Source organism: Mobula birostris, chromosome X (genome assembly GCF_030028105.1).
Source record: "Mobula birostris isolate sMobBir1 chromosome X, sMobBir1.hap1, whole genome shotgun sequence".
NCBI lineage: Eukaryota > Metazoa > Chordata > Chondrichthyes > Myliobatiformes > Myliobatidae > Mobula > Mobula birostris.
In genome coordinates, this window is record NC_092402.1 from 52,506,672 (window position 1) to 52,532,096 (window position 25,425).

Consider the following 25,425-nt stretch of genomic DNA (forward strand, 5'->3'; position numbering starts at 1 on the left):
TCAATGGTGCCGGTGACACTTGGGCAGTTTTGTCTACCCGTTGTAGAGCTGCCTTGCCCACCGTAGTGTAGTTTCTGTACTGTGCAGTGATACAGCTTGTTAGGATGCTCTCGACTGCACATCTGTAGAATGAGGTGAGTATGGGTGTGTATGACCATCCAGTTCTGTACAGACTCTTCAGAAAGTAGATGAACTTCCCTGACTGTGCTCCGGGACGTTGAGAGGTTGTGTAAGATGTGCACTCTCAGGAGTTTGAACCTGCTGACAATTTCCCTGGCTGTGCCACTGATGTAAAGAGGGGTGTGAGTGAGTTCTCCCAAAATCGATAACCATCTCCTTTGTCTTGTTGACATTGACTGACACCAGGCCTCGAGCTCTTCCACCTCCTCTCTGTAGGCCATCTCATCGTTGTTGGTGATGAGCCCCCCCACTGTTGTGTCATCGGCAAACTTGACAATGTGATTACTCGGGTGTTTGACTGTGTGATCAGCACACAGCCCTGGGAGGCACCTGTGTTGAGGATGATGGGGAGGGAGGAGCGGTTGTATATCCTGACTGTCTGAGGTCTGCTCATTAGGAAGTCCAACACCCAGTTGCCCAGTGGTGTATTTAGACCGAGGAGTAGGAGTTTGTTCACCAAGGTGTGCGGGACAGTAGTGCTGAACGCTGAACTGAAATCCAGAAACAGCATTCTGACGTAAAAGTGCTTGTTTTCTAGGCGTGTCAGGGCCAGGTGCATGAGAGACACATTTGTCATAGAGTGGTTCTGTCAGTGAGCATATTGGTGAGTGTGCAATGTAGCAGGAATGGAGTTTTTGATGTGTGCCATTATCAGCCATTCAAAGCACTTCATAATGATTGGTGTCAGTGCCACCGGGCAGTAGTCATTTAGTTCTGAAGGTGTAGAGTTCTTTGGTACAGGGATGCAGCCTGGTTAAGTGAAGTGTCGAGGATGCCCATGCAGATGTCCCTGAGTACTCAGCCTGGGATGTTGTCCGACCCAGCCGCCTTATGGGGGTTGACTCTCATGTCCTTCTCACAGCTGCTGCTCACCTGGGAGGGGGATAGCTTTTGTGGCCTGCATTGTGTTGCATGCCTCGAAACGTGCATCAAAGTTGTAGAGAGTGCCTGGGAGGGAGGTGTCGATGGTACAATTGACGCTGTTTTGCCTTGCCTAGCCTGTAATGCCCTTGATATCCCGCCACATAAACTGTCAGCAGGTGTTCTTGAATTATTTTTGTCTTTGCCCTCTTGATGCCTAAAATGAGATATGTGTCTACTCAATCTGTGCCTCTCATAATCCAAAGGTTGAAATGTCTAACACCAGAGGGCATGCATTTGAAGTGAGAGGGATTAGGTTCAAATTAGATCTGTGGGGCAAGATTCTTTTTACACAGAGAGCGGTGGATTCCTGGAATGTGCTGCTAGGGGTGGTGGTGGAGGCAGATACAGTAGAGGTGCTTAAGAGGCTCTTAGACAGACACATGGATATGCAGGGAATGGAGGGATATGGACATTGTTCAGGCAGAAGGGATCAGTTTAATTCAGCACAGACATTGTAGGCCGAAAGGGCTTGTTACTATTCCATGTTCTGTGTTCCTCTGTGACATGGGGACAAAGACAGGGAGTGCAACCAGAGCCAGACTCGGGTTTATTTTATCACTGATGTAGGGAGTGTGTGACGGGACGGTGTGGAGGGAGTGTGTGGGCTGATGGGATTGTTCCTGTGTTGTACCGTTCTGTGTTCAATTGGAATTGGTTTATTACTGTCACATGTACTGAGATAGAGTGAAAAACTTGTCTTCCATACTGTTCACACAGATTAGATCATTTCACAGTGCATCGAGATAGAACAAGGTAAAACAATAACAGAATGCAGAATAAAGTGTCACAGTTACAGAGAAAGTGCAGTGTAGGCAGACAATAGGTACCAGAGCCATGACAAGGTAGGTTGAGGTTAGGAGTCCACCTTATCGTACTAGGGGACCGTTCAATGGTCTGAAAACAGTGGGGTAGAATCTGTCCTTGAGCCTGGTGGATCGTGCTTTCAGGCTTTTGTATCTTCTGCCCGATGGGAGAGGGGAGAAGAGAGAATGTCGGGGTGGGTGGGGTCTTTGGTTATTCTGGCTGCTTCACTGAGCAGTGAGAAGTGTAGACAGAGTCCATGGAGGGGAGGCTGGTTTCTGTGATGTGCTGAGCTGTGTCACAACTCTCTGCAGTTTCTTGTGGTCACAGGCAGAGCAGATGACATACCAAGCTATGTGGCATCTGGATAGGACGTTATCTGTGATGCATTGGTTAAGAAATAAAGTTAGTAATTAAATGTCTAACTAAACTAAATCCTGTTAACAGTAATCCATTCCCTGCACATCCAGGTGTCTATCTAAGAGCCTCTTAAAAACCTCTGAAATATCTGCCTCCACCACCACTCCTGGCAGCATATTCCAGGCACCCATAACTCTCTGTGTGAAAACTTGCCCTACGCATCGCCTTTGAACTTTACCTCTCTGACTTTAAATACATTCTCGCTGGGATTAGGCAATTCGACCCTGGGGGTGAAAGACTCCAGATGACTACTCTATCTATGCCTTTGAAACTCTTATAAACCCCTATCAGGGCTCCCCTCAGCCTCCTCCACTCCAGAGAAAACAACCCAAGTACTCCAGGCAGCATCCTGCTGAACAACTTCTGCACCCTCTCCAGAGCCTTGACACCCTTCGATAATGGGGAGACCAGAACTGTATGTAATACTCCAGGTGTGGCCTTTATAAACCTGCATTGCAGTCCACATGATTGGCCAATGCACAGGCAAATATAGTATCTTGTAATCTGTGCTCAGGAGAGACAGGATACGAGGTTGTCATGAGATGGAGATCTCCCCAAAATGGAACTGCGTTAAGGGACGGTGTGGAGGGAGCTTCACTCTGTGTCTGACCTCAGGAGTGTGTGATGGGACGGTGTGGAGGGAGATTCACTCTGTGTCTGACCCTGGGTGTGTGTGATGGGATGGTGTGGAGGGAGATTCACTCTGTGTCTGGCCCTGGGAGTGTGTGATGGGACAGTGTGGAGGGAGATTCACTCTGTGTCTGACCCTGGGAGTGTGTGATGGGACAGTGTGGAGGGAGATTCACTCTGTGTCTGACCCCGGCAGTGTGGAGGGAGATTCACTCTGTGTCTGACCCTGGGAGTGTGTGATGGGACGGTGTCAAGGGAGATTCACTCTGTGTCTGACCCCGGCAGTGTGTGATGGGACAGTGTGGAGGGAGATTCACTCTGTGTCTGACCTCAGGAGTGTGTGATGGGACGGTGTGGAGGGAGATTCACTCTGTGTCTGACCCTGGGAGTGTGTGATGGGACGGTGTGGAGGGAGATTCACTCTGTGTCTGACCCTGGGAGTGTGTGATGGGACGGTGTGGAGGGAGATTCACTCTGTGTCTGACCCTGGGAGTGTGTGATGGGACGGTGTGGAGGGAGATTCACTCTGTGTCTGACCCTGGGAGTGTGTTGGGACGGTATGGAGGGAGATTCACTCTGTGTCTGACCCTGGGAGTGTGTGATGGGACGGTGTGGAGGGAGATTCACTCTGTGTCTGACCCTGGGAGTGTGTGATGGGACGGTGTGGAAGGAGATTCACTCTGTGTCGGACCCCGGGAGTGTGTGATAGGACAGTGTGGAGGGAGCTTCACTCTGTGTCTGATCCCGGGAGTGTGTGATAGGACAGTGTGGAGGGAGATTCACTCTGTGTCTGACCCTGGGAGTGTGTGATGGGACAGTGTGGAGGGAGATTCACTCTGTGTCTGACCCTGGGAGTCTGTGATGGGACGGTGTGGAGGGAGATTCACTCTGTGTCTGACCCTGGGAGTGTGTGATGGGACAGTGTGGAGGGAGATTCACTCTGTGTCTGACCCTGGGAGTGTGTGATGGGACAGTGAGGAGGGAGATTCACTCTGTGTCTGATCCTGGGAGTGTGTGATGGGACAGTGTGGAGGGAGATTCACTCTGTGTCTGACCCTGGGAGTGTGTGATGGGACAGTGTGGAAGGAGATTCACTCTGTGTCGGACCCCGGGAGTGTGTGATAGGACAGTGTGGAGGGAGCTTCACTCTGTGTCTGATCCTGGGAGTGTGTGATGGGACAGTGAGGAGGGAGATTCACTCTGTGTCTGACCCTGGGAGTGTGTGATGGGACAGTGTGGAAGGAGATTCACTCTGTGTCGGACCCCGGGAGTGTGTGATAGGACAGTGTGGAGGGAGCTTCACTCTGTGTCTGATCCCGGGAGTGTGTGATAGGACAGTGTGGAGGGAGATTCACTCTGTGTCTGATCCTGGGAGTGTGTGATGGGACAGTGAGGAGGGAGATTCACTCTGTGTCTGACCCTGGGAGTGTGTGATGGGACAGTGTGGAAGGAGATTCACTCTGTGTCGGACCCCGGGAGTGTGTGATAGGACAGTGTGGAGGGAGATTCACTCTGTGTCTGATCCCGGGAGTGTGTGATAGGACAGTGTGGAGGGAGATTCACTCTGTGTCTGATCCTGGGAGTGTGTGATAGGACAGTGTGGAGGGAGATTCACTCTGTGTCTGATCCCGGGAGTGTGTGATAGGACAGTGTGGAGGGAGATTCACTCTGTGTCTGATCCCGGGAGTGTGTGATAGGACAGTGTGGAGGGAGATTCACTCTGTGTCTGATCCCGGGAGTGTGTGATAGGACAGTGTGGAGGGAGATTCACTCTGTGTCTGATCCTGGGAGTGTGTGATAGGACAGTGTGGCGGGAGATTCACTCTGTGTCTGATCCTGGGAGTGTGTGATAGGACAGTGAGGAGGGAGATTCACTCTGTGTCTGACCCTGGGAGTGTGTGATGGGACAGTGTGGAAGGAGATTCACTCTGTGTCGGACCCCGGGAGTGTGTGATAGGACAGTGTGGAGGGAGATTCACTCTGTGTCTGATCCCGGGAGTGTGTGATAGGACAGTGTGGAGGGAGATTCACTCTGTGTCTGATCCTGGGAGTGTGTGATAGGACAGTGTGGAGGGAGATTCACTCTGTGTCTGATCCCGGGAGTGTGTGATAGGACAGTGTGGAGGGAGATTCACTCTGTGTCTGATCCCGGGAGTGTGTGATAGGACAGTGTGGAGGGAGATTCACTCTGTGTCTGATCCCGGGAGTGTGTGATAGGACAGTGTGGAGGGAGATTCACTCTGTGTCTGATCCTGGGAGTGTGTGATAGGACAGTGTGGCGGGAGATTCACTCTGTGTCTGATCCTGGGAGTGTGTGATGGGACAGTGTGGAGGGAGATTCACTCTGTGTAGGACCCTGGGAGTGTGTGATGGGACAGTGTGGAGGGAGATTCACTCTGTGTCTGACCCCGGGAGTGTGTGATGAGACAGTGTGGAGGGAGATTCACTCTGTGTCTGATCCTGGGAGTGTGTGATGGGACAGTGTGGAGGGAGATTCACTCTGTGTCTGATCCTGGGAGTGTGTGATGGGACAGTGTGGAGGGAGATTCACTCTGTGTCTGACCCTGGGAGTCTGTGATGGGACAGTGTGGAGGGAGATTCACTCTGTGTCTGATCCTGGGAGTGTGTGATGGGATGCTGTGGAGGGAGATTCACTCTGTGTCTGACCCTGGGAGTCTGTGATTGGACAGTGTGGAGGGAGATTCACTCTGTGTCTGACCCTGGGAGTGTGCGATGGGACAGTGTGGAGGGAGATTCACTCTGTGTCTGATCCCGGGAGTGTGTGATGGGACGGTGTGGAGGGAGATTCACTCTGTGTCTGATCCTGGGAGTGTGTGATAGGACAGTGTGGAGGGAGATTCACTCTGTGTTTGTACCCTGCCTGTTTGCTGTGCCCTATGTGTGCATGTACTCTGATTGTGTTTATGTTCTGACTTCCTTGAACAGGAAGTGTATGTTCCTGCTGCAATTTTAAGTGTGTTTTCAGAAACTGGCTAATCCGGTTATTTGGTAGACATGTTCAGCTTAGTTTAGTTGTTGATTGTGAAATCTCAAACCCTTGTGTCAAAGTCTATATTTAGCTCAGCGGAAATGAAATATGAATTCTGCTTTATTACCTCATGACAAAGCAAAGGGTTGTAGTTACTCTCACTCTCACACACAGTGACACTCACACATACAAAGAACAGGGAACATTACAGGACAGGTCTAGGCTCTTCGACCAACACTGTCTGTGCCAAATACAGTTCCAAATTAAAATAAATCTTTTCTGCCTCCACAATGTCCTTATCTCTTCGTTCCCTGCTCATCCATGTTTCTGACTAAGAGCCTCTTAAGCACCTCAGTCATATCTCCCTCTCCCACCACCCCAGGCAGCACATTCCAGGCACCCACCTCTCTCTGTGCAGGGGAAAAAAACAGCTTCTTTGGACTTACTCTCCCTCATCTTAAACGTATGCCCTCTGGTATTGGAAAGTTTGATCCTGGAGGGGAAAGGTATCTATGCCTCTCATGATCTTATAAATCTCTATCAGGTACATCTATAAACCACAGCGTCCATCGCTCCAGAGAAAACAGCCCAAGTTTGTCCAACCTCTCCTTAGAGCTTAGGCATCAACTGCTCTGCCGGTGGCCACAAGAGACCGCAGAGAGTTGTGGACACAGCTCAGCACATCACAGAAACCAGCCTCCCCTCCATGGAATCTGTCTACACTTCTCACTGCTCAGTGAAGCAGCCAGAATAACCAAAGACCCCAGCCACCCCAGACATTCTCTCTTCTCCCCTCTCCCGTCAGACTCAAGGGCAGCTTCTTTCCTGCTGTTGTCAGACTATTGAATAGTCCTCTAGTCAGCTCAAATGGACTCTTGACCTCATTCTTCCTCGTTACGATCTTGCACCTTATTGTCTGCCTGCACTGTACTTTCTCTGTAACTGTGACACTTTATTCTGCACTCTGTTATTGTTTTACTTTGTTCTACCTCAACGCACTGTGGAATGATCTGATCTGTAGGAGCAGTGTGTGAGACAAATTTTTCACTTCACCTCGGTACATGTGCCAATAATAAACCAATTCTAATTCCCTCTAATCCAGGCAGCATACTGGTGAATCTTTTCAGCACCCTCTCCAAAGCTCCCACCTTGCGTTCTTAATCTGTCTTTGCAGCCTTGCACCCTCCCTCTCTGGCTCTCAGTTAATTTTGCCCTCAAAAAGAGAGTTTGGAAGAAAAAGAGAGGGGGCAGGAATGGGGGGAGGGGAAGAGGATGAGAATGGAGTGGGGGTGGATTGAGGGAGGGAAGGAGGGAAAGGACGTTTGCTGTTCCTGGGATGGAACAGATGATCTGAAGAGCCTTGGTAATAGCCTCCCACTGCTCTCATCATCAGGATCACTAACCACACTCGAGCGTCTGGTGCGCAAGGATGGACCTGCGGATTGATCAGTTGTATGGGACTGGGGGTGGGCAGTCCCCCCACTGTCCGGAGACAGTCATCACCTCCCGCCCCCTCTGCATGCCGCTCCCAAAACAACAGATACAGGTCAGTGGAATCCCATGATATGCTTGCCTGTACCTCCCCTCCCTATGTATGCGTCTCTGCATCTCCCTCTGCTCGGATTTCCCTTCCCTCTATAACCCCATCCACACCTGCCTGTACCTACCCACCCTCTTCCACCCACCTGTACCTACCCTCCATCTTCTGCCTGTACTTCAGCACCCTACCTAAATCTCCCCACCCTCCCTCTCATCTACCTGCACCTCCCTCTGTATCCTCCCCCACCTGTGCCTCCCCTCCCTCCTTCGCCTGCACCTCCTCACCCTGTCTGTGGCAGTGTCTCCATACCATCCCCTGCCTGTCTCCCCTTCCTCCTCCACCTGTACCTCTCCTCCTCCGCCTGTGCCTCCCCTCCCTCCACCTGAGCCTACCCTCCCTCCTCTGCCTGTACCTCTGCTTGTTCCTTTGTCTGTATCTCTGCACCTGCCCTCACTCAGCCTGTAAACACCTCTGCCTGTTCCCCACTGCAACTTACCACTTCTTTGCCTGTACCCCACCTTTACCTGTCTTTCCCTCTCAATCCACCTGTAATGAACTCCCTCCCTGCAACTGTTCCCCCTTCATTCACTCCTCTTGCCTTCTTGTCACTCTCTTCTTTTCTCTCCCTCTCCCCCCATCTCTTCCCCCCTCCCTCATTCCCCTCCTCGCTGACGGGTCTCTCACTCTCTCTGTTCCAGGGCCCAGACACAAGATGTGACCAACAGGGGGGGTCATCCCGCGGGAAACTCCGACTGTTACGGAACAAGGACCAAGGGAAGCAAAGTAAGAGGGAGGGAATGAGGGGGAGGGAAGGGTGGAGGAAGTGGGAGGGAGAGGGGAGGAAGATGGAGAAGAGAAAGGGAGAGGAAGAGTGGGGGGGGGAGAGAATGAGGGAGGGGAAGAGAGGGCGAGAAGAAGAGGGAGGAACAGGGAGGGGGAGAGAGGAGTGAGAGAAGGTAGAGGCAAGATAGGGAGGGAAAGAAACAATGTCAGGGCAGCAAGGAAAGAGGGAGGGGAGAAGTGGGATGGAGTGAGAGGGGTGTAGGGAAGGGAGTGACTTACAGAGACAGGAAGGGGTGTAGGGGACAGAGATGTGGTGTAGGAAAGGGTTACAGAGGACGTGCATCTCCCTGGTTCCGTCGGCTGAGAGAGGGGAAGTTTCACTATTGATCTGAAACATTCCCTTCTCTGCACGATTTTTAAATCAGTCCCACTTCCCTGGTCCAAAAATAAATTAAACCATCAAGGCACAGGCATTGCCCCTCCTCCTTGCTGCCCCTAGGGAGAAAGATACCAGCTGTCCACTGTATAGATGCCTCTCATAATTTTATAAACCTCTATCAAGTCTCACCTGCTGCTCCAGAGAAAACAACTCAAGTTTGTCCAACCTTTCCATATAGCACATGCCTTCTAATCTGGGCAGCATCCTGGTGAACCTCCTTTGCACCCTCTCCAAAGCCCCCACACCCTTCCTGTAATCGGGTGACCAGAACTGTACTCAATGCTCCAGATGTGGCCTGACCAGAGTTTTATAGACCTGCAACATAACTTCCTGACTCCACAACCTGATAGCGTGTTCTACGCACCCGCCACTCTCTGTATAAAAAAAAACAAATTCTGACTTTCCCCCTATATTTTCCTTCAATCACCTTAAAGTTATGCCCTTTTGATCAGCCATTTCCACTGGCTGTCCACTCAATCTATGTCTCTTATCATCTTACACACCTTTATCAACTCACGTCTCATCCTTCTTCGATCCAAAGAGAAAATCCTTAGCTCACTCAACCTGTCTAGTTCAGGCAGCATCCTGGTAAATCTCATATGCATCCTCTCTGACATTCTTCCTATAATGAAGCGACCAGAACTGAACACAATACTTCAAGTGTGGTCTAATCAAGGTTTTATAGAGCTGCAACATTACCTTGTGGCTCTTGATCTCAATCCCTCGACTAATGAAACACACCACATGCCTTCTTAACAACCCTATCAACTTGCATGGTAATTTTGAGGGATCTATGGATGTGAACTCCAAGATCCCTCTGTCCTTGCACACTGCAAAAAACCCTGCCATTAATGCTGAACTTCAAGTTCGACCTTCCAAAGTGAATCTCTTCACACCTTTCCAGGTTGAACTCCATCTGCCACTTCTCAGCCCAGCTCTGTTGCCCCGTCAATGTCTCATTGTAACCTAAGATAACCTCTGCAACTCCGTCAACCCTCATGTCATCTGCAAACTTACTAACCCACCCTAGCACTTCCTTATCCAAGTCATTTATAAAAGTCTCAAAGAGCAGAGGTCTTAGAACAGTTCCCTGTGGAGCACCAACCTTCAGGCTGAAAATACTTCAGCTACAACCACCCTCTGCCTTCTGTGGGCAAACCAATTGTGAATCCACACAGCCAGGTTTCCCTGGGTCCCATGCCTCCTGACATTCTGAATGAGCTTACCATGGGGAACTTGTAGTGCATAGTGCCAGTGATCGGGGTCCAATTCGTGCTGCTGTCTGTATGCTCTGTGAGCCTGGTTTCCTCCTGCATTCCAAAGTCATATGGGTTAGGATTAAGTTGTGGGCATGCTGTTGGGGCTGAAAGAATGTGAGAACACCTGCGAGCTGCCCCTAGCACATCCTCAGCACTCTGTTGGTCGTTGAATGAAATCAGACATTTCACTGTGATTCGATGTTTTAATGTACGTAACAAATAAAGCTGCATCCACTGCTCTGCCTTCATCAATTAGTTTTATCACTTCCTCCAAGAACTGGGCGGAAGGGGTGGGGGATAAAGACCCTGGCTGAGTGAAGGAGGCTCCTCTTGTGGTTGTCCACAGGTACGGGGGCAAGCACTGCGGTGAAACAGAGGCTGCAGGAGTTCGTGTTGAAGAAGCAGGAGGCGGCACTGAAGAACACAGTCCTGCTGACAGCGGCACAGAGCAGCGTCACGTACAGGTGAGGTCAATCGCAAGAGGACTGGGGCAGTACATTTCTTTGGGGCCCTGTCTGGGCAGGCAGACATCTCAAAAGTACAGGAGTCCGAAGATGCATACACAACATTTAAGGACCAGCTCTATTTTGCTCTCTTCTTGCACTGTCTATCTACCTATCTATTGATTTATTATAATGTATTTTTATTGGAATTTATAGTAATTTTTGATATATTGCATTGTAGTGCTGCTACAAACCAAGAAATTTCATGACATATGTCAATGATAAACCTGATTTTGAATTAGATTTATTATCACTGACTCGTACGATGTGATATTTGTTGTTCTGTGGCAGCAGTTCAGTGCAAATATATCAAAAATACTATAAATTACAAGGATACATAAATAAGGCAAATAAAAAGATGTAGCGAGCTGATGTTCATGGACCGTTCAGAAATATGAAGCTGTTCCTGAATCATTGGGTGTGGGTTCCTCAGGCTCCTGTACCTCCTCCCTGATGGTAGTAATGATAAAAGGGCACATCCAGGATGTGATGGTGGGGAAGGTTGTACCCAGGATGAAGCTGGCTGAGTTTGTAGCCTCTTCCGATCTTCGGCATTGGAGCCTCTGTACCAGATGGCAATGCAACCAGTCAGAATGCTCTCCACCGTACAGCTGTTGGAGTTGGTCAACCTGAAAACTGATGTGTGTTGAACCATCTTCCCTTTCCTGAAGTTCATAATTAATTCCTTGGTCTTACTGATGTTAAGTGCCAGGTTGTTGCTACAACACCACTCAACCAGCTGATCTGTCTTGCTGCTCTACACCTCCTTATCACCATCTGAGATTCTAACAACAACAGTGGTGTCGTTGGGGAATTTATAGATGGCATTTGAGTGTTCTGATGTGGTAAGATGATCTGTATGGATAGCATGCAAAGGTTTTTCACTATACAATAATAAATCAATTTACTGATTTACCCTCCCTCTAAACCTTTCCTATCTTCATAATTGTCTAAACACACCTTTTAAATGTTGAAACTGCAGAGTTGTGGACACAGCTCAGCACATCACAGAAACCAGCCTCCCCTCCACAGACTCTGTCTACACTTCTCACTGCCTCAGCAAAACAGCCAGAATCATCAAAGACCCCACCCATCCTGAGCATTCTCTCCTCTCCCTCCTCCCATCGGGCAGAAGATACAAAACACTGCAAGCACGTACCATCAGGTTCAAGGACAGCTTTGACCCTGCTGTTATAAGACTATTAAATGATTCTCTAGTACCATAGTACCTAGTACTCACTGTACACTAATGACTGTGAGGTCAAGTACAGCTCCAGTGCTGACGACACCACTGTCGTGGGCTGTATCAAAGGTGGTGGTGAATCAGCATATAGGAGGGAGATTGAAAACCCGGCTGTGTGGTGCCATAACGACCTCTCACTCAACGTCAGCGAAACCAAAGAGCTAATGATCAACTACAGGAAGAGTAAGTCAGAATCCATGAGCCAGTCCTCATCAGGAGATCAGATCAGATTTGCAGAAAATCAGTAACTTTAAATTCCTTGGCGTTATTAAACCAGAGGATCTGTCCTGGGACAGTACATCAGTGACTTCACAAAAAAGGCACAATAGTGCCTCAACTTCCTTAGAAATGTGCATACGTTCAGCACGTCATCTGAAACTTTGACAGAATTCTATAGATGCACAGTGGAGAGTATCCTGACTGGTTGCATCATGGCCTGGTATGGAAACACTAATACTCAGGACTGGGGGACCCTACAGACAGTAGTGGATACAGCCCAGTCCATCGTAGGCAATTCTCTCCCCACCACTGAGCACATTTACATGGAGCACTGGCACAAGAAAGCAGCACCAGTCATCAAGGACCCCCACCGTCCAGGCTATGCTCTCTTCTCACTGCTGCCATCAGGGCAGGAGGTACAGGAGCCTCAGGTCCCACACCACCAGGTTCAGGAACAGTTCTGACCCTACAACCATCAGGCTCCTGAACCATTGTGAACATCTTCACTCACCACAACTCTGAACTGATTCCACAACATACAGACTCACTGATTCAAGGACACTTTGACTCATGTTCTCAGTATTATTGATTTATTATTTTTCTTTTTTTTATTTGAACAATTTGTCTTCTTTTGCACTTTGGTTATTTGTCAGTCTTTGTTTATGTAAAGTTTTTCATAAATTCTGTTGTATTTCTTTATTTTTCTGTAAATACGTGCAGGTAAATGAATCTCAGGGTAGTATTGGTGACATATATATACAGATAATAAATTTACTTTGAAACTTTGATAAGATGGACTCTTGACCTCACAATCTACCTTGTGGCCTTGCACCTTATTGTCTGCCTACACTTCACTTTCTCTGTAACTGTAACACTTCATTCTGCATTCTGTTATTATTTTTCTCTTGTTCTACTTCAACGTACTGATGTGGTAAAATGATCTGTATGGGTGGCATGCAAAGCAAAGATTTTCTCTGTACCTCAGTATGTGTGACAATAATAAACCAATTTACCCCCTCTCTCTTCCCCTTCACCTCTCTCTCCCCCCTCCTCTCTCTCCCCCTCCCCTCTCCCTCTATCCCCACTCTGCTCTTCTCTCCCCCTCTCTTCTCCACTCCCCTTTAACCCCCTCTCTCTGTGGTCCCTCCTTCCTCCAATTCCCTTTGACCCTCTCTCTCTCCACCATTCTCCTCCCCCCTTCCCCCACTGCCTCTCTCCATACTCCCTCCCTCCACTCTCCCCTCCCTCTCTCCCCCATCCCTTCCTCTCCCTTTCTTCCCCCTCCCTCATCTCCTCCTCACTATCCCCTCCCCCCAAGCCCACCCTGGGGAATGGGTCCGCATTGACACGTCTAACCTTCACCCACCATTCCCCCATGTCTTGCATCTCCCCCACCCCACCCCTACCCTCACAGCTGTGAGATTCAGCCGCCAGCCCAGGGGTTGCATCAGGCGCCTCAGCTTGGTCAGGGAACCTGGAGTGGAGACCCAGAGCAAGAGTTCCCACTGCGAAAGACAGGTTAGTGATCCCAATCCTGCCCACCTTTCCACACCCCGCTTCCCCTCCCCAATCCCTGTCACCCAACCTCCCCATCTCATCAGCCCTCATCCCTCACACAACCTCCCCGTCCCCCCTCCACATCTTCCCACTCAACCCCCGAACCCAAACCCCTGCAGTCTCCCCACCCCCACCTTTACGAGGAACATCCAAGGGAGAGGGAGGGAGTGGCTAATCTGAGGGACAAGGGTGGAGAGGGAGTCATCAGTCTCAGATCTTTGTGTGACGATTTCCTTACGGGAACTGGTCAACAGCAAGGATCCCACCTGCCTCTTCTGTTGCTCCCTCTGTCTCTCTCTGCCCATCTCTGTCACCTTCTGTCTGTCTTTGTCTTTCTCTCCGATGTCTCTCCCTCCTCACTCACCCCATCTCTCACTCCCCCACTTTCTTTCTGTCTTCTCTGACCTCTTGCTCCCTCCATCCTCTCTCTCTGCTGTTTCTTTCTCATCTCTCTCTCATTCTCTATCACATTATCTCTCTGTTGCTCTCTGTCTCTTTCTCTGTACTTCATTTCTCTCTCTCCCTCTTTCTAATAATCTTTCTCTCTTCTCTTTTCCTCTCCCTTCCTCCCCTCTCTCAGCCACACTCTCTCTCCTCCCTTGCTCCCGTACCTCCTTCTTACCAACCCCTCCCCCAATCACTGACAGCTTCCGGAACCTTCTCTTTCAGCCTCGGAGCCCAACCTGAAGGTGCGGCTGAAGTTGAGGTCTCGGGGGTCCGAGCGAAGGAACAGCCCCCTCCTCTGTCGCAAGGACAGCGCTCCTGCCGGGCTCGGGGGCAGAAGCAGAGACGTCCTGGGTGAGGGGGTGGAGTGAATGGGGGAGGAGAGAGAGGGAGGAGGATTGGGTGGTGAGAGGGGGAAGGTAGGCAGGGAGAGAGAGGCGAGTAGAAAGGGGGTGGTGAAAGAGATGAGGAGAGTGGGAGAGATGGAGAGGGGTGAAGAGGGGAGAGGCAAGAGCAAAGGGGTAGGGGCAGTGAGATGGGCAGAGTGGGGAATAAGGGGAGGAGAGGTAAGGGAGAGACAAGGAAGATGGGGGAGAGGGAGAGGGGAAAGGGGGACAGAGTGTGGGAGGGGGGCTGAGTGGAAGAGAGGGGAGGAAGGAGGGGGCAGAGGGTGGAGAGAGGGAGAGGTGTGGGGGAGAGGGTGGGAAGGGAGTGAGAGTGTGTGCATGTGTGTCTGTGTGTTTGCGGTGTGTGTGTGAGTATGAGTGAGTGTCTGTCTGAGTATGTGCGAGGTGTCTGCCCGTGTGTGTGAGTGTGTACATGTCTGCCTGTATGTGTGCATATGAGTGTGTGTGCTTGTGTGTGAGAGAGTGTGTATAAGTGAGTGTGTGTGTATCTGTGTGTTTGTGTACACCCCACCTCCTCTCATTATTTCTCACTCAGACTCTCGCTCCCTCCCTCCCTGGAGCAGATACGTCTTACAGCGCCAGTAGACCAACCCTGAAATCAAACTCTCCACAGGACACTGGTCACACCCCAGCACCAGAGGTAGGTCCCTCAGCACCCACTCTGTTCCATGTACCATGAACAACTACTTTACCATCTTTATCTACTTGTGTTGCCACCCACAGGGAGTGGAGGACTTGGACACCAAGATCCCTCTGTATTTCCAATGCTGTGAAGGGTCCTGTCCCTTTAATTTAGAATACAGAACATAAAGCAGCCAGCATAATTAAAGACCCTCACCCACCCCGAACATTCTCTCTTCTCACAACCCCCCCGCCATTGGGTAGAAGATACAAAAGCCTGAAAGCACGATCCACCAGGCTTAAGCACAGATTCTACCCCACTGTTATCAGTCTATTGAATGGCCCCCTAGTACGATAAGATGGACTGTTGACCTCACAATCTGCCTCGTTATGACTTTTGCACTTTATTGCCTGCTCTGCACTGCACTTTCTCTGTAACTGTGACACTTTATTCTGCATTCTGTTGTTGTTTTACCCTGTTCAACCTCAACACACTGTGTAATGATCTGATCTGTAGGAACAGTATGAAAGACAAGCTTTTCACTGTATGTGTGACGATAATAAACCAATTTCAGTTCCAATTGAACACAGAACAGTACAGCATGGGAACAGGCCCTTCAGCTCACAATGTTGTGCTGAACTAATTCAACTAGTAACTAAACTAATGCCTTCCACCCATACTTTTCCATCCATATCTGTACCTGATCTATTTCCTGCTGTATTCTTTGGCAATCTACACTGTCTACAGCACCACTGTGTGTCATCTGCAAAATTACTAACCCACCTATCTACATTTTCATCCAGGTCATTTATATACATCACAAACAGCAGAGGTCCCAATACAGATCCCTACAGAACACCACTAATGACAGATCTCCAGCTAGAATAAGTCCCTTCAACCACTGCCCTCGGTCTTCTATTGGCAAGCCAGCTCTGAATCCAGGGTGCGATGCAATTCCTTGCTTGGGTGAAGATTACAGAGTGAACAGCATACATGGTAATGATAAATGCAGCACTAAATGACCGCATAGGTTGAGAGTGCAGTGAAGAAGGTAAATGGCATGCTTGCCTTTAATAGTCAAGACAGTGAGTCCAAGGGTTGGGAAGTTACGTTGAGGCTTGATAAAACTCTGGTCAGGCCGCATCTGGAGTAGAGCATTCAGTTCTGATCATTACAGGAAGGGTGTGGGGGCTTTGGAGAGGGTGCAGAAGAGACTCACCAAGATGCTGCCTGGATTAGAGGGCATGAGCTATGAAGAGAGGTTGGACAAACTTCAGTTGTTTTCTCTGGAGCGGCGAAGGCTGAGGGGAGACCTGGAAAATAGAGAGCTGGTATCTTTCTTCCACTGGGTCAAAATGTATAATACTATAGGGCATACATTTAAGGTGAAAGGGGGTAAATTTAAAGGAGATATGCAGGGCAAGTTATTTTTAAACAGTACTGGAATATTGTGTGTGGTTTGGTTGCCTTTGGTTGAAGCTGGAAAGAGTGCAGAGGAGATTTACAAGGACGTTGCCAGGAGTCAAAGGACTGAGTCACGGAGAGAGGTTGAACAGGTTGTGTCTTTATTCCTTGGAGCATAGGAGACTGAGGGGTGAATTTACAGAGGTGCATAAAACCATGAGGGGCACTGATAAGAGTGAATGTGCACAGTCTTTTCCCCAGGGTTGGAGAATCAAGAACCAGAGGGCACGGGTTTAAAGTGAGAGGGGCATGACTTAATAGGGGCCTGAGGGGCAACTTTTTCACCCAGGGGGTGGTCTGTACATGGAATGAGCTGCCAGAGGAGGTGGTTGAGGCAGGTACATTAATGACATTTAAAAGATACTGGGACGAGTACATGGGTAGGAAAGAGTTAGTGGGATATTGGACAATTGCGGGCAAATGGGAGTCTTGTTTGGCATGGAAGGGTTGAAGAGCCTGTTTCAGTGCTGTGTGACTCTGTCACCCCTTCTACCTGTCAGCTCTTGGCCAACCCTTCTTCCCCTTACCTCTTTACGCTAGCTATCCACAACTCCTTCAGACTTGATGAAAGGTCTCAACTGTCCATCTCAGTCCACAGATGCTGCCTGACCCAGTGACAGGACATCAGAGACACAACATTCACAAGGAAAACATAAATTATTCATAATTTTTATAATAAAGAATTAAAACAAAAACACAGTCCATTTTTAGTGCAAAGTGGTCACAGTGTTGCTGTACTGAGGTGTTGATCAGGGTTGTGCTGGTTGGTTCAGGAACCGAATGGTTGAAGGGAAGTAGCTGTTCCTGAACCTGGTGGTGTGGGACTTCAGGCTTCTGTACCTCCTGTCCGATGGGAGCTGTGAGAAGATGGGATGGCCCGGATGGTGGGGATCTCTGATGATGGACGTTGCCTTCCTGAGGCAGCACCTCCTGTAGACACTACCGATGGTGGGGAGGGAGGGATGTGTCCATGATGTATTGGGCTGAGTCCACGACTCTCTGCAGCTTCTTACATTCCTGTGCATTTGAATTGCCGTATCAGACTGTTATGAAATCAGTCAGGACACCTCCAACAGTATATCTGTAGAAGTTTGTTGGAGTGTTTGGTGACAAGTCAAACCTCTTTACCCCCTAAGAAAGTAATGACACTATTGCCTTTCAATGAGGTCTCTAGTTTCTCTATTGTGATGTCCCCCCCGCCCCCACAACCAGCATCTCACCTTTCTCCACTCCACAGATCAACCATATGCACTAACTGCTGTTGCAGGAGGATTCTCTCATCTCCCTGTCCCTCCTGTCAACTCTGCCTGGCCCGACATTTCCCAGGGGGGCTGCCTACAGAGCCTAGGTCCAAAGTGAGTCCTAGCAGCAGAGATTGGGGAACACCCTGAGAGGGTGGGGCTGGGTGAGGGGTTCACAATATCGGGGGGCTATGAAGGGTCCAAGTTGAGGGTGGTCCCATGCTTTGGGGGCTTAGGGTTTTGAGGTTAAAAGGATTGCTGGAGCAGGATTAGGCCAGTTGGCTCATTAAGTCAGCCCTGCCATTCCATCATGGCTGATTTATTAAACCTCTCTCCTGCCTTCTCCTTGTAGCCTTTGATGCCCTTACTAATCAAGAACCTATCAACCTCCACCTTAAATACACCTAATCACTTGGCCTCCACGGTCATCTGTAGCAATTAATTCCACACATCCACCAGGCTGTGGCTTAAGAAAGTCCTCTTCGTCTCTGTTCTAAAGGATGTCCCTCTATTCTGTGGCTGTGCCCTCCCGTCCAGGACTCACCCACTCTAGGAAACACCTTCTCCAGGTCCAGCTCTATCTAGACTTTCAATATTTGATAGGTAATGAAATCCCCCCTCATTCTTCTAAATTCCAGTGAGTACAGGCCCAGAGCCATCAAATACTCCTCATATGTTAACCATTTCATTCCCAGGATCATTTTCACAAACCTCCTTTGGACCCACTCAATACCAACACATTCTTTCTTAGATATGGGGCCCAAACTGCTCACAATACTCCAAGTGTGGTCAGCTTTATAAAGCCTCAGCATTACATCCTTACTCATATTTTAACCCTCCTGAAATGAATGCTAACATTATATTTGCCTTCCTCATCACTGACTCAATCTGCAAGTTAACCTTTAGGGAATCTGGCATGAGGACTCCCAAGTCTCTGAATTCACTCTCCGTTTATTTCTTCTACCAAAGTGCATGACCACACACTTCCTAATACTGTATTCCATCAGTCACTTCTTTACCCATTCTCCTAATCTGTCAAAGTCCTTCTGGAGACTTCCTGCTTCCTCAACACCACCTGCCCCTCCACCTACCTTTGATTTTTGGAGTTGAGATGCTGGATTAAATCCTCAGTTTCAGGGGATCAGATCCTGGAGTTTCTGGGTGTGAATCCCCTCAGTTTTGGGGAAGCACCCTCCTATTGGGATGGGGGTGGGGGGTTTGAATGTGGGAGTGTATCCGTTGTGCTGGTTGGAAACAAACATTCACCTCCCACCTTTTGTCTCCCTATTCCCCTACCCTTCTCTCTCCCTCCTTTCTATCCCAACTCCCCTCATCCCTGTCCCCTCCTTCTCTCACACCTCTCTTCCCCCCAACCCCCAAGAAGCCAGTTGGTCAGACTGAGGGGGCAAAGTTGCTGGGGTTCCCGAGTCCGGTCACCCCTGTCCCCTTCCACCCGTTCCATCTGCACCGTCTCCCCTCCCACCCGCAGCCCCTCCCCTTCCTGGAGTCGGCTCTCACCCACCGTGTTTTGCTGCCTGGTGAGTGGGGAGGGGTGGTGGAGGGGTTGGTGGGTGGGGTGGCGGGAGGGGAGGAGGATGTGCGGAGGAAAGAGGAGGTATTGGGGTAGGGAAGGGGAGCAGAGGGGTGGTGAAAGGGGTTACAAAGATGGGGGTTAAGGGGTTAGGGGAGAAGGTGTTCATGTGTGGGGAGAGGGAGGGGAAGAAAGGAAGGCTTGGGGGAGAGTGGAGGGCAAAGCAAGGGGAGTGGACTGGTGGGGTAGTGGAGGGGCTGAGGAAGTTGAGGGAATCAGAAGGGGAGGAGGAGGAATTCTCAGAGTGTCCAATTCCCAGGGCTGGGGTGTGTGTGTGTCTGTCTGGCGAAGTCCCCAGCATGAACACTGCACTAACCCTCTTCCCCTCCTGGCCCCGCAGCAATAGCGGGACTGCCTCCCCCCTACGGGGCAGCACCATTGGTCCACGGCCAACCCCGGACCCACCGGCCGCTGGGACGGACACAGTCTGCCCCCCTGCCCCGGGACCCCAGGGCCGCTCAGCAGCAGCTGCACCATCAGAGGCAGCATCGGCAGTTCCTGCAGCAGCTGAGGGAGCACACTCAACTGAGCCAGGTGAGTCAGCACCACAGGCGACCGCGTACTCTTGTTTCCACCGATGATGCTCAGGTTGAGAGGGTTGAGAGCTTCGAGTTCCTAGGAGTGAATATCACCAATTGCCCATGCTGGTCCAACCACGTAGGCATCACAGCCAAGAAAGCTGACCAATATCTCTAATTCCTCAGGAGGTCAAAGAAATTCAACACATCCCCATCGACCCTCACCACTTTTTATCACTACAGCATAGAGTGCATTCTCTCTGCATACAACACGGCTTGGTATGACATCTGCCCTGCCCGTGACCACAAGAAACCGCAGAGAGTTGTGGACACAGCTCAGCACATCACAGAAACCAGCCTCCTCTCCATGGACTATGTCCACACTTCTCACTGTCTCAGCAAAGCAGCCAGAATAACCAAAGACCCCACCCACACCAGACATTCTCTCTTCTCCCCTCTCCCATCAGACTCAAGGGCAGCTTCTTTCCTGCTGTTGTCAGACTATTGAGTAGTCCTCTAGTAAGCTCAAATTGACTCTTGACCTCATTCTTCCTCGTTGTGGCCCTCGCACCTTATTGTCTGCCTGCACTGCACTTTGTAACTGTGACACTTTATTCTGCATTCTGTTATTGTTTCACCTTGTTCTACCTCAACGCACTGTGGAATGATCTACCCTGAGTGAACAGTATGTGAGACAAGCTTTTCACTGTACCTTGGTACCTGTGACAATAATAAACCAATTCCAATACCCCACTCACTCCGTCACCTCCGTACCCCTCCGGCACCCCCGAATTCCCACCCTTAGCAGATGACGAAACGCAGCTGCAGCCTGGGGACAAACAGCATGGAGTGGGAGGTGAGACAGAAGCCAAGATGTCACACCCCAGGTCAAACAAAGGGTGAATCTCCCTCCACAATGTCCCATCACACACTCCCGGGGTCAGACACAGAGTGAATCTCCCTCCACACTGTCCTATCATAGACTCCCGGGGTCAGACACAGAACGAATCTTCCTCCACACCGTCCCACCACACACTCCCGGGGTCAGACACAGAGTGAATCTCCCTCCACACTGTCCCATCACACACTCCCAGGGTCAGACACAGAATGAATCTCCCTCCACACTGTCCCATCACACACTCCCAGGGTCAGACACAGAGTGAAGCTCCCTCCACACCGTCCTATCACACAGTCCTGGGGTCAGACACAGAATGAATCTCCCTCCACACTATCCCATCACACACTCCCAGGGTCAGACACAGAGTGAATCTCCCTCCACACTGTCCCATCACAGACTCCCGGGTACAGACACAGAGTGAATCTCCCTCCGCACTGTCCTATCACACACTCCCGGGGTCAGACACAGAGTGCATCTCCCTCCACATTGTCCCATCACTTACTCCCGGGGTCAGACACAGAGTGAATCTCCCTCCACACGATCCCATCACACACTCTCAGTGTCAGACACAGTGTGAATCTCCCTCCACACTGTCCCATCACACACTCCCGGGGTCAGACACAGAGTGAATCTCCCTCTACACTGTCCAATCCCACACTCCCGGGGTCAGACACTGAGTGAATCTCCCTCCACACTGTCCCATCACACACTCCCGGGGTCAGAAACAGAGTGAATCTCCCTCCACACCATCCCATCACACACTCCCAGGGTCAGACACAGAGTGAATCTCCCTCCACACTGTCCCATCACACGCTCCCAGGGCCAGACACAGAGTGAATCTCCCTCCACACCATCCCATCACACACTCCCGGGGTCAGACACAGTGAATCTCCCCCCACACTGTCCCATCACACACTCCCAGGGTCAGACACAGAGCGAATCTCCCTCCACACTGTCCCATCACACACTCCCAGGATCAGACACAGAGTGAATCTCCCTCCACACTGTCCCATCACACACTCCTGTGGTCAGACACAGAATGAATCTCCCTCCACACTATCCCATCACACACTCCCAGGGTCAGACACAGAGTGAATCTCCCTCCACACTGTCCCATCACAGACTCCCGGGTACAGACACAGAGTGAATCTCCCTCCGCACTGTCCTATCACACACTCCCGGGGTCAGACACAGAGTGCATCTCCCTCCACATTGTCCCATCACTTACTCCCGGGGTCAGACACAGAGTGAATCTCCCTCCACACGATCCCATCACACACTCTCAGTGTCAGACACAGTGTGAATCTCCCTCCACACTGTCCCATCACACACTCCCGGGGTCAGACACAGAGTGAATCTCCCTCTACACTGTCCAATCCCACACTCCCGGGGTCAGACACTGAGTGAATCTCCCTCCACACTGTCCCATCACACACTCCCGGGGTCAGAAACAGAGTGAATCTCCCTCCACACCATCCCATCACACACTCCCAGGGTCAGACACAGAGTGAATCTCCCTCCACACTGTCCCATCACACGCTCCCAGGGCCAGACACAGAGTGAATCTCCCTCCACACCATCCCATCACACACTCCCGGGGTCAGACACAGAGTGAATCTCCCTCCACACTGTCCCCTCACACACCTGCAGGGTCAGACACAGAGTGAATCTCCCTCCACACTGTCCTATCACAGACTCCCGGGGTCATACACAGAGTGAATCTCACTCCACACTGTCCCATCACACACTCCTGTGGTCAGACACAGAATGAATCTCCCTCCACACTATCCCATCACACACTCCCAGGGTCAGACACAGAGTGAATCTCCCTCCACACTGTCCCATCACAGACTCCCGGGTACAGACACAGAGTGAATCTCCCTCCGCACTGTCCTATCACACACTCCCGGGGTCAGACACAGAGTGCATCTCCCTCCACATTGTCCCATCACTTACTCCCGGGGTCAGACACAGAGTGAATCTCCCTCCACACGATCCCATCACACACTCTCAGTGTCAGACACAGTGTGAATCTCCCTCCACACTGTCCCATCACACACTCCCGGGGTCAGACACAGAGTGAATCTCCCTCTACACTGTCCAATCCCACACTCCCGGGGTCAGACACTGAGTGAATCTCCCTCCACACTGTCCCATCACACACTCCCGGGGTCAGAAACAGAGTGAATCTCCCTCCACACCATCCCATCACACACTCCCAGGGTCAGACACAGAGTGAATCTCCCTCCACACTGTCCCATCACACGCTCCCAGGGCCAGACACAGAGTGAATCTCCCTCCACACCATCCCATCACACACTCCCGGGGTCAGACACAGAGTGAATCTCCCTCCACACTGTCCCCTCACACACCTGCAGGGTCAGACACAGAGTGAATCTCCCTCCACACTGTCCTATCACAGACTCCCGGGGTCATACACAGAGTGAATCTCACTCCACACTGTCCCATCACACACTCCTGTGGTCAGACACAGAATGAATCTCCCTCCACACTATCCCATCACACACTCCCAGGGTCAGACACAGAGTGAATCTCCCTCCACACTGTCCCATCACAGACTCCCGGGTACAGACACAGAGTGAATCTCCCTCCGCACTGTCCTATCACACACTCCCGGGGTCAGACACAGAGTGAATCTCCCTCCACATTGTCCCATCACTTACTCCCGGGGTCAGACACAGAGTGAATCTCCCTCCACACGATCCCATCACACACTCTCAGTGTCAGACACAGTGTGAATCTCCCTCCACACTGTCCCATCACACACTCCCGGGGTCAGACACAGAGTGAATCTCCCTCCACAATGTCCCATCACACACTCCCAGGGTCAGACACAGAATGAATCTCCCTCCACACTATCCAATCCAATACTCCCTGGGTCAGACACAGAGTGAATCTCCCTGCACACCATCCCATCACACACACCCAGGGTCAGGCACAGAATGAATCTCCTTCCACACTGTCCCATCACACACCTCCAGGGTCAGACAGAGAGTGAATCTCCCTCCACACTGTCCCATCACACACTCCCAGGGTCAGACACAGAGTGAAGCTCCCTCCACACCGTCCTATCACCCACTCCCAGAGTCAGACACAGAATGAATCTCCCTCCACACTGTCCTATCACAGACTCCCGGGGTCAGACACAGAGTGAATCTCCGTCCACACTGTCCTATCACACAGTACTGGGGTCAGACACAGAGTTAATCTCCCTCCACACCGTCCCATCACACTCTCCCAGGGTCAGACACAGAGTGAATCTCCCTCCACACTGTCCCATCACACACTCCCGGGGTTAGACACAGAGTGAATCTTCCTCCACACTGTTCCCTCACACACCTCCACGGTCAGACACAGAGAGAATCTCCCTCTACACCATCCCATCACACACTCCCGGGGTCAAACACAGAGTGAATCTCCCTCTACACTGTCCTGTCAGAGACTCCCGGGGTCAAACACAGAGTGAATCTCCCTCCACACTGTCCTATCACAGACTCCCGGGGTCAGAGGCAGAGTGAATCTCCGTCCACACTGTCCTATCACACACTCCTGGGGTCAGAAACAGAGTGACTCTGCCTCCACACCATCCCATCACACACTCCCGGGGTCAGACACAGAGTGAATCTCCCTCCACACTGTCCCCTCACACACCTGCAGGGTCAGACACAGAGTGAATCTCCCTCCACACTGTCCTATCACAGACTCCCGGGGTCATACACAGAGTGAATCTCAGTCCACACTGTCCCATCACACACTCCTGTGGTCAGACACAGAATGAATCTCCCTCCACACTATCCCATCACACACTCCCAGGGTCAGACACAGAGTGAATCTCCCTCCACACTGTCCCATCACAGACTCCCGGGTACAGACACAGAGTGAATCTCCCTCCGCACTGTCCTATCACACACTCCCGGGGTCAGACACAGAGTGCATCTCCCTCCACATTGTCCCATCACTTACTCCCGGGGTCAGACACAGAGTGAATCTCCCTCCACACGATCCCATCACACACTCTCAGTGTCAGACACAGTGTGAATCTCCCTCCACACTGTCCCATCACACACTCCCGGGGTCAGACACAGAGTGAATCTCCCTCTACACTGTCCAATCCCACACTCCCGGGGTCAGACACTGAGTGAATCTCCCTCCACACTGTCCCATCACACACTCCCGGGGTCAGAAACAGAGTGAATCTCCCTCCACACCATCCCATCACACACTCCCAGGGTCAGACACAGAGTGAATCTCCCTCCACACTGTCCCATCACACGCTCCCAGGGCCAGACACAGAGTGAATCTCCCTCCACACCATCCCATCACACACTCCCGGGGTCAGACACAGAGTGAATCTCCCTCCACACTGTCCCCTCACACACCTGCAGGGTCAGACACAGAGTGAATCTCCCTCCACACTGTCCTATCACAGACTCCCGGGGTCATACACAGAGTGAATCTCACTCCACACTGTCCCATCACACACTCCTGTGGTCAGACACAGAATGAATCTCCCTCCACACTATCCCATCACACACTCCCAGGGTCAGACACAGAGTGAATCTCCCTCCACACTGTCCCATCACAGACTCCCGGGTACAGACACAGAGTGAATCTCCCTCCGCACTGTCCTATCACACACTCCCGGGGTCAGACACAGAGTGAATCTCCCTCCACATTGTCCCATCACTTACTCCCGGGGTCAGACACAGAGTGAATCTCCCTCCACACGATC

At 50.9% G+C, this 25,425-nt stretch overlaps 1 protein-coding gene across 8 annotated transcripts in view; it reads left to right on the forward strand.

Moving 5' to 3' along the window:
* The window catches only part of LOC140191628 (histone deacetylase 4-like), a 112,494-nt gene that overhangs the window by 8,824 nt on the left and 78,245 nt on the right, over positions 1-25,425 (forward strand). For 4 of the 8 annotated variants that reach the window (XM_072249197.1, XM_072249196.1, XM_072249199.1 and 1 more), the window contains exons 2-9: positions 7,338-7,490; positions 8,183-8,267; positions 10,312-10,429; positions 13,345-13,448; positions 14,157-14,285; positions 14,902-14,978; positions 19,047-19,203; positions 19,597-19,790. In XM_072249197.1, coding sequence (XP_072105298.1) covers positions 7,374-7,490; positions 8,183-8,267; positions 10,312-10,429; positions 13,345-13,448; positions 14,157-14,285; positions 14,902-14,978; positions 19,047-19,203; positions 19,597-19,790 — 981 coding nt within the window. In that variant the 5' untranslated portion in view covers positions 7,338-7,373. The remainder of the gene's footprint in view (positions 1-7,337; positions 7,491-8,182; positions 8,268-10,311; positions 10,430-13,344; positions 13,449-14,156; positions 14,286-14,901; positions 14,979-19,046; positions 19,204-19,596; positions 19,791-25,425) is intronic. The other 4 variants (XM_072249200.1, XM_072249202.1, XM_072249203.1 and 1 more) reach the window with 4 other exon arrangements.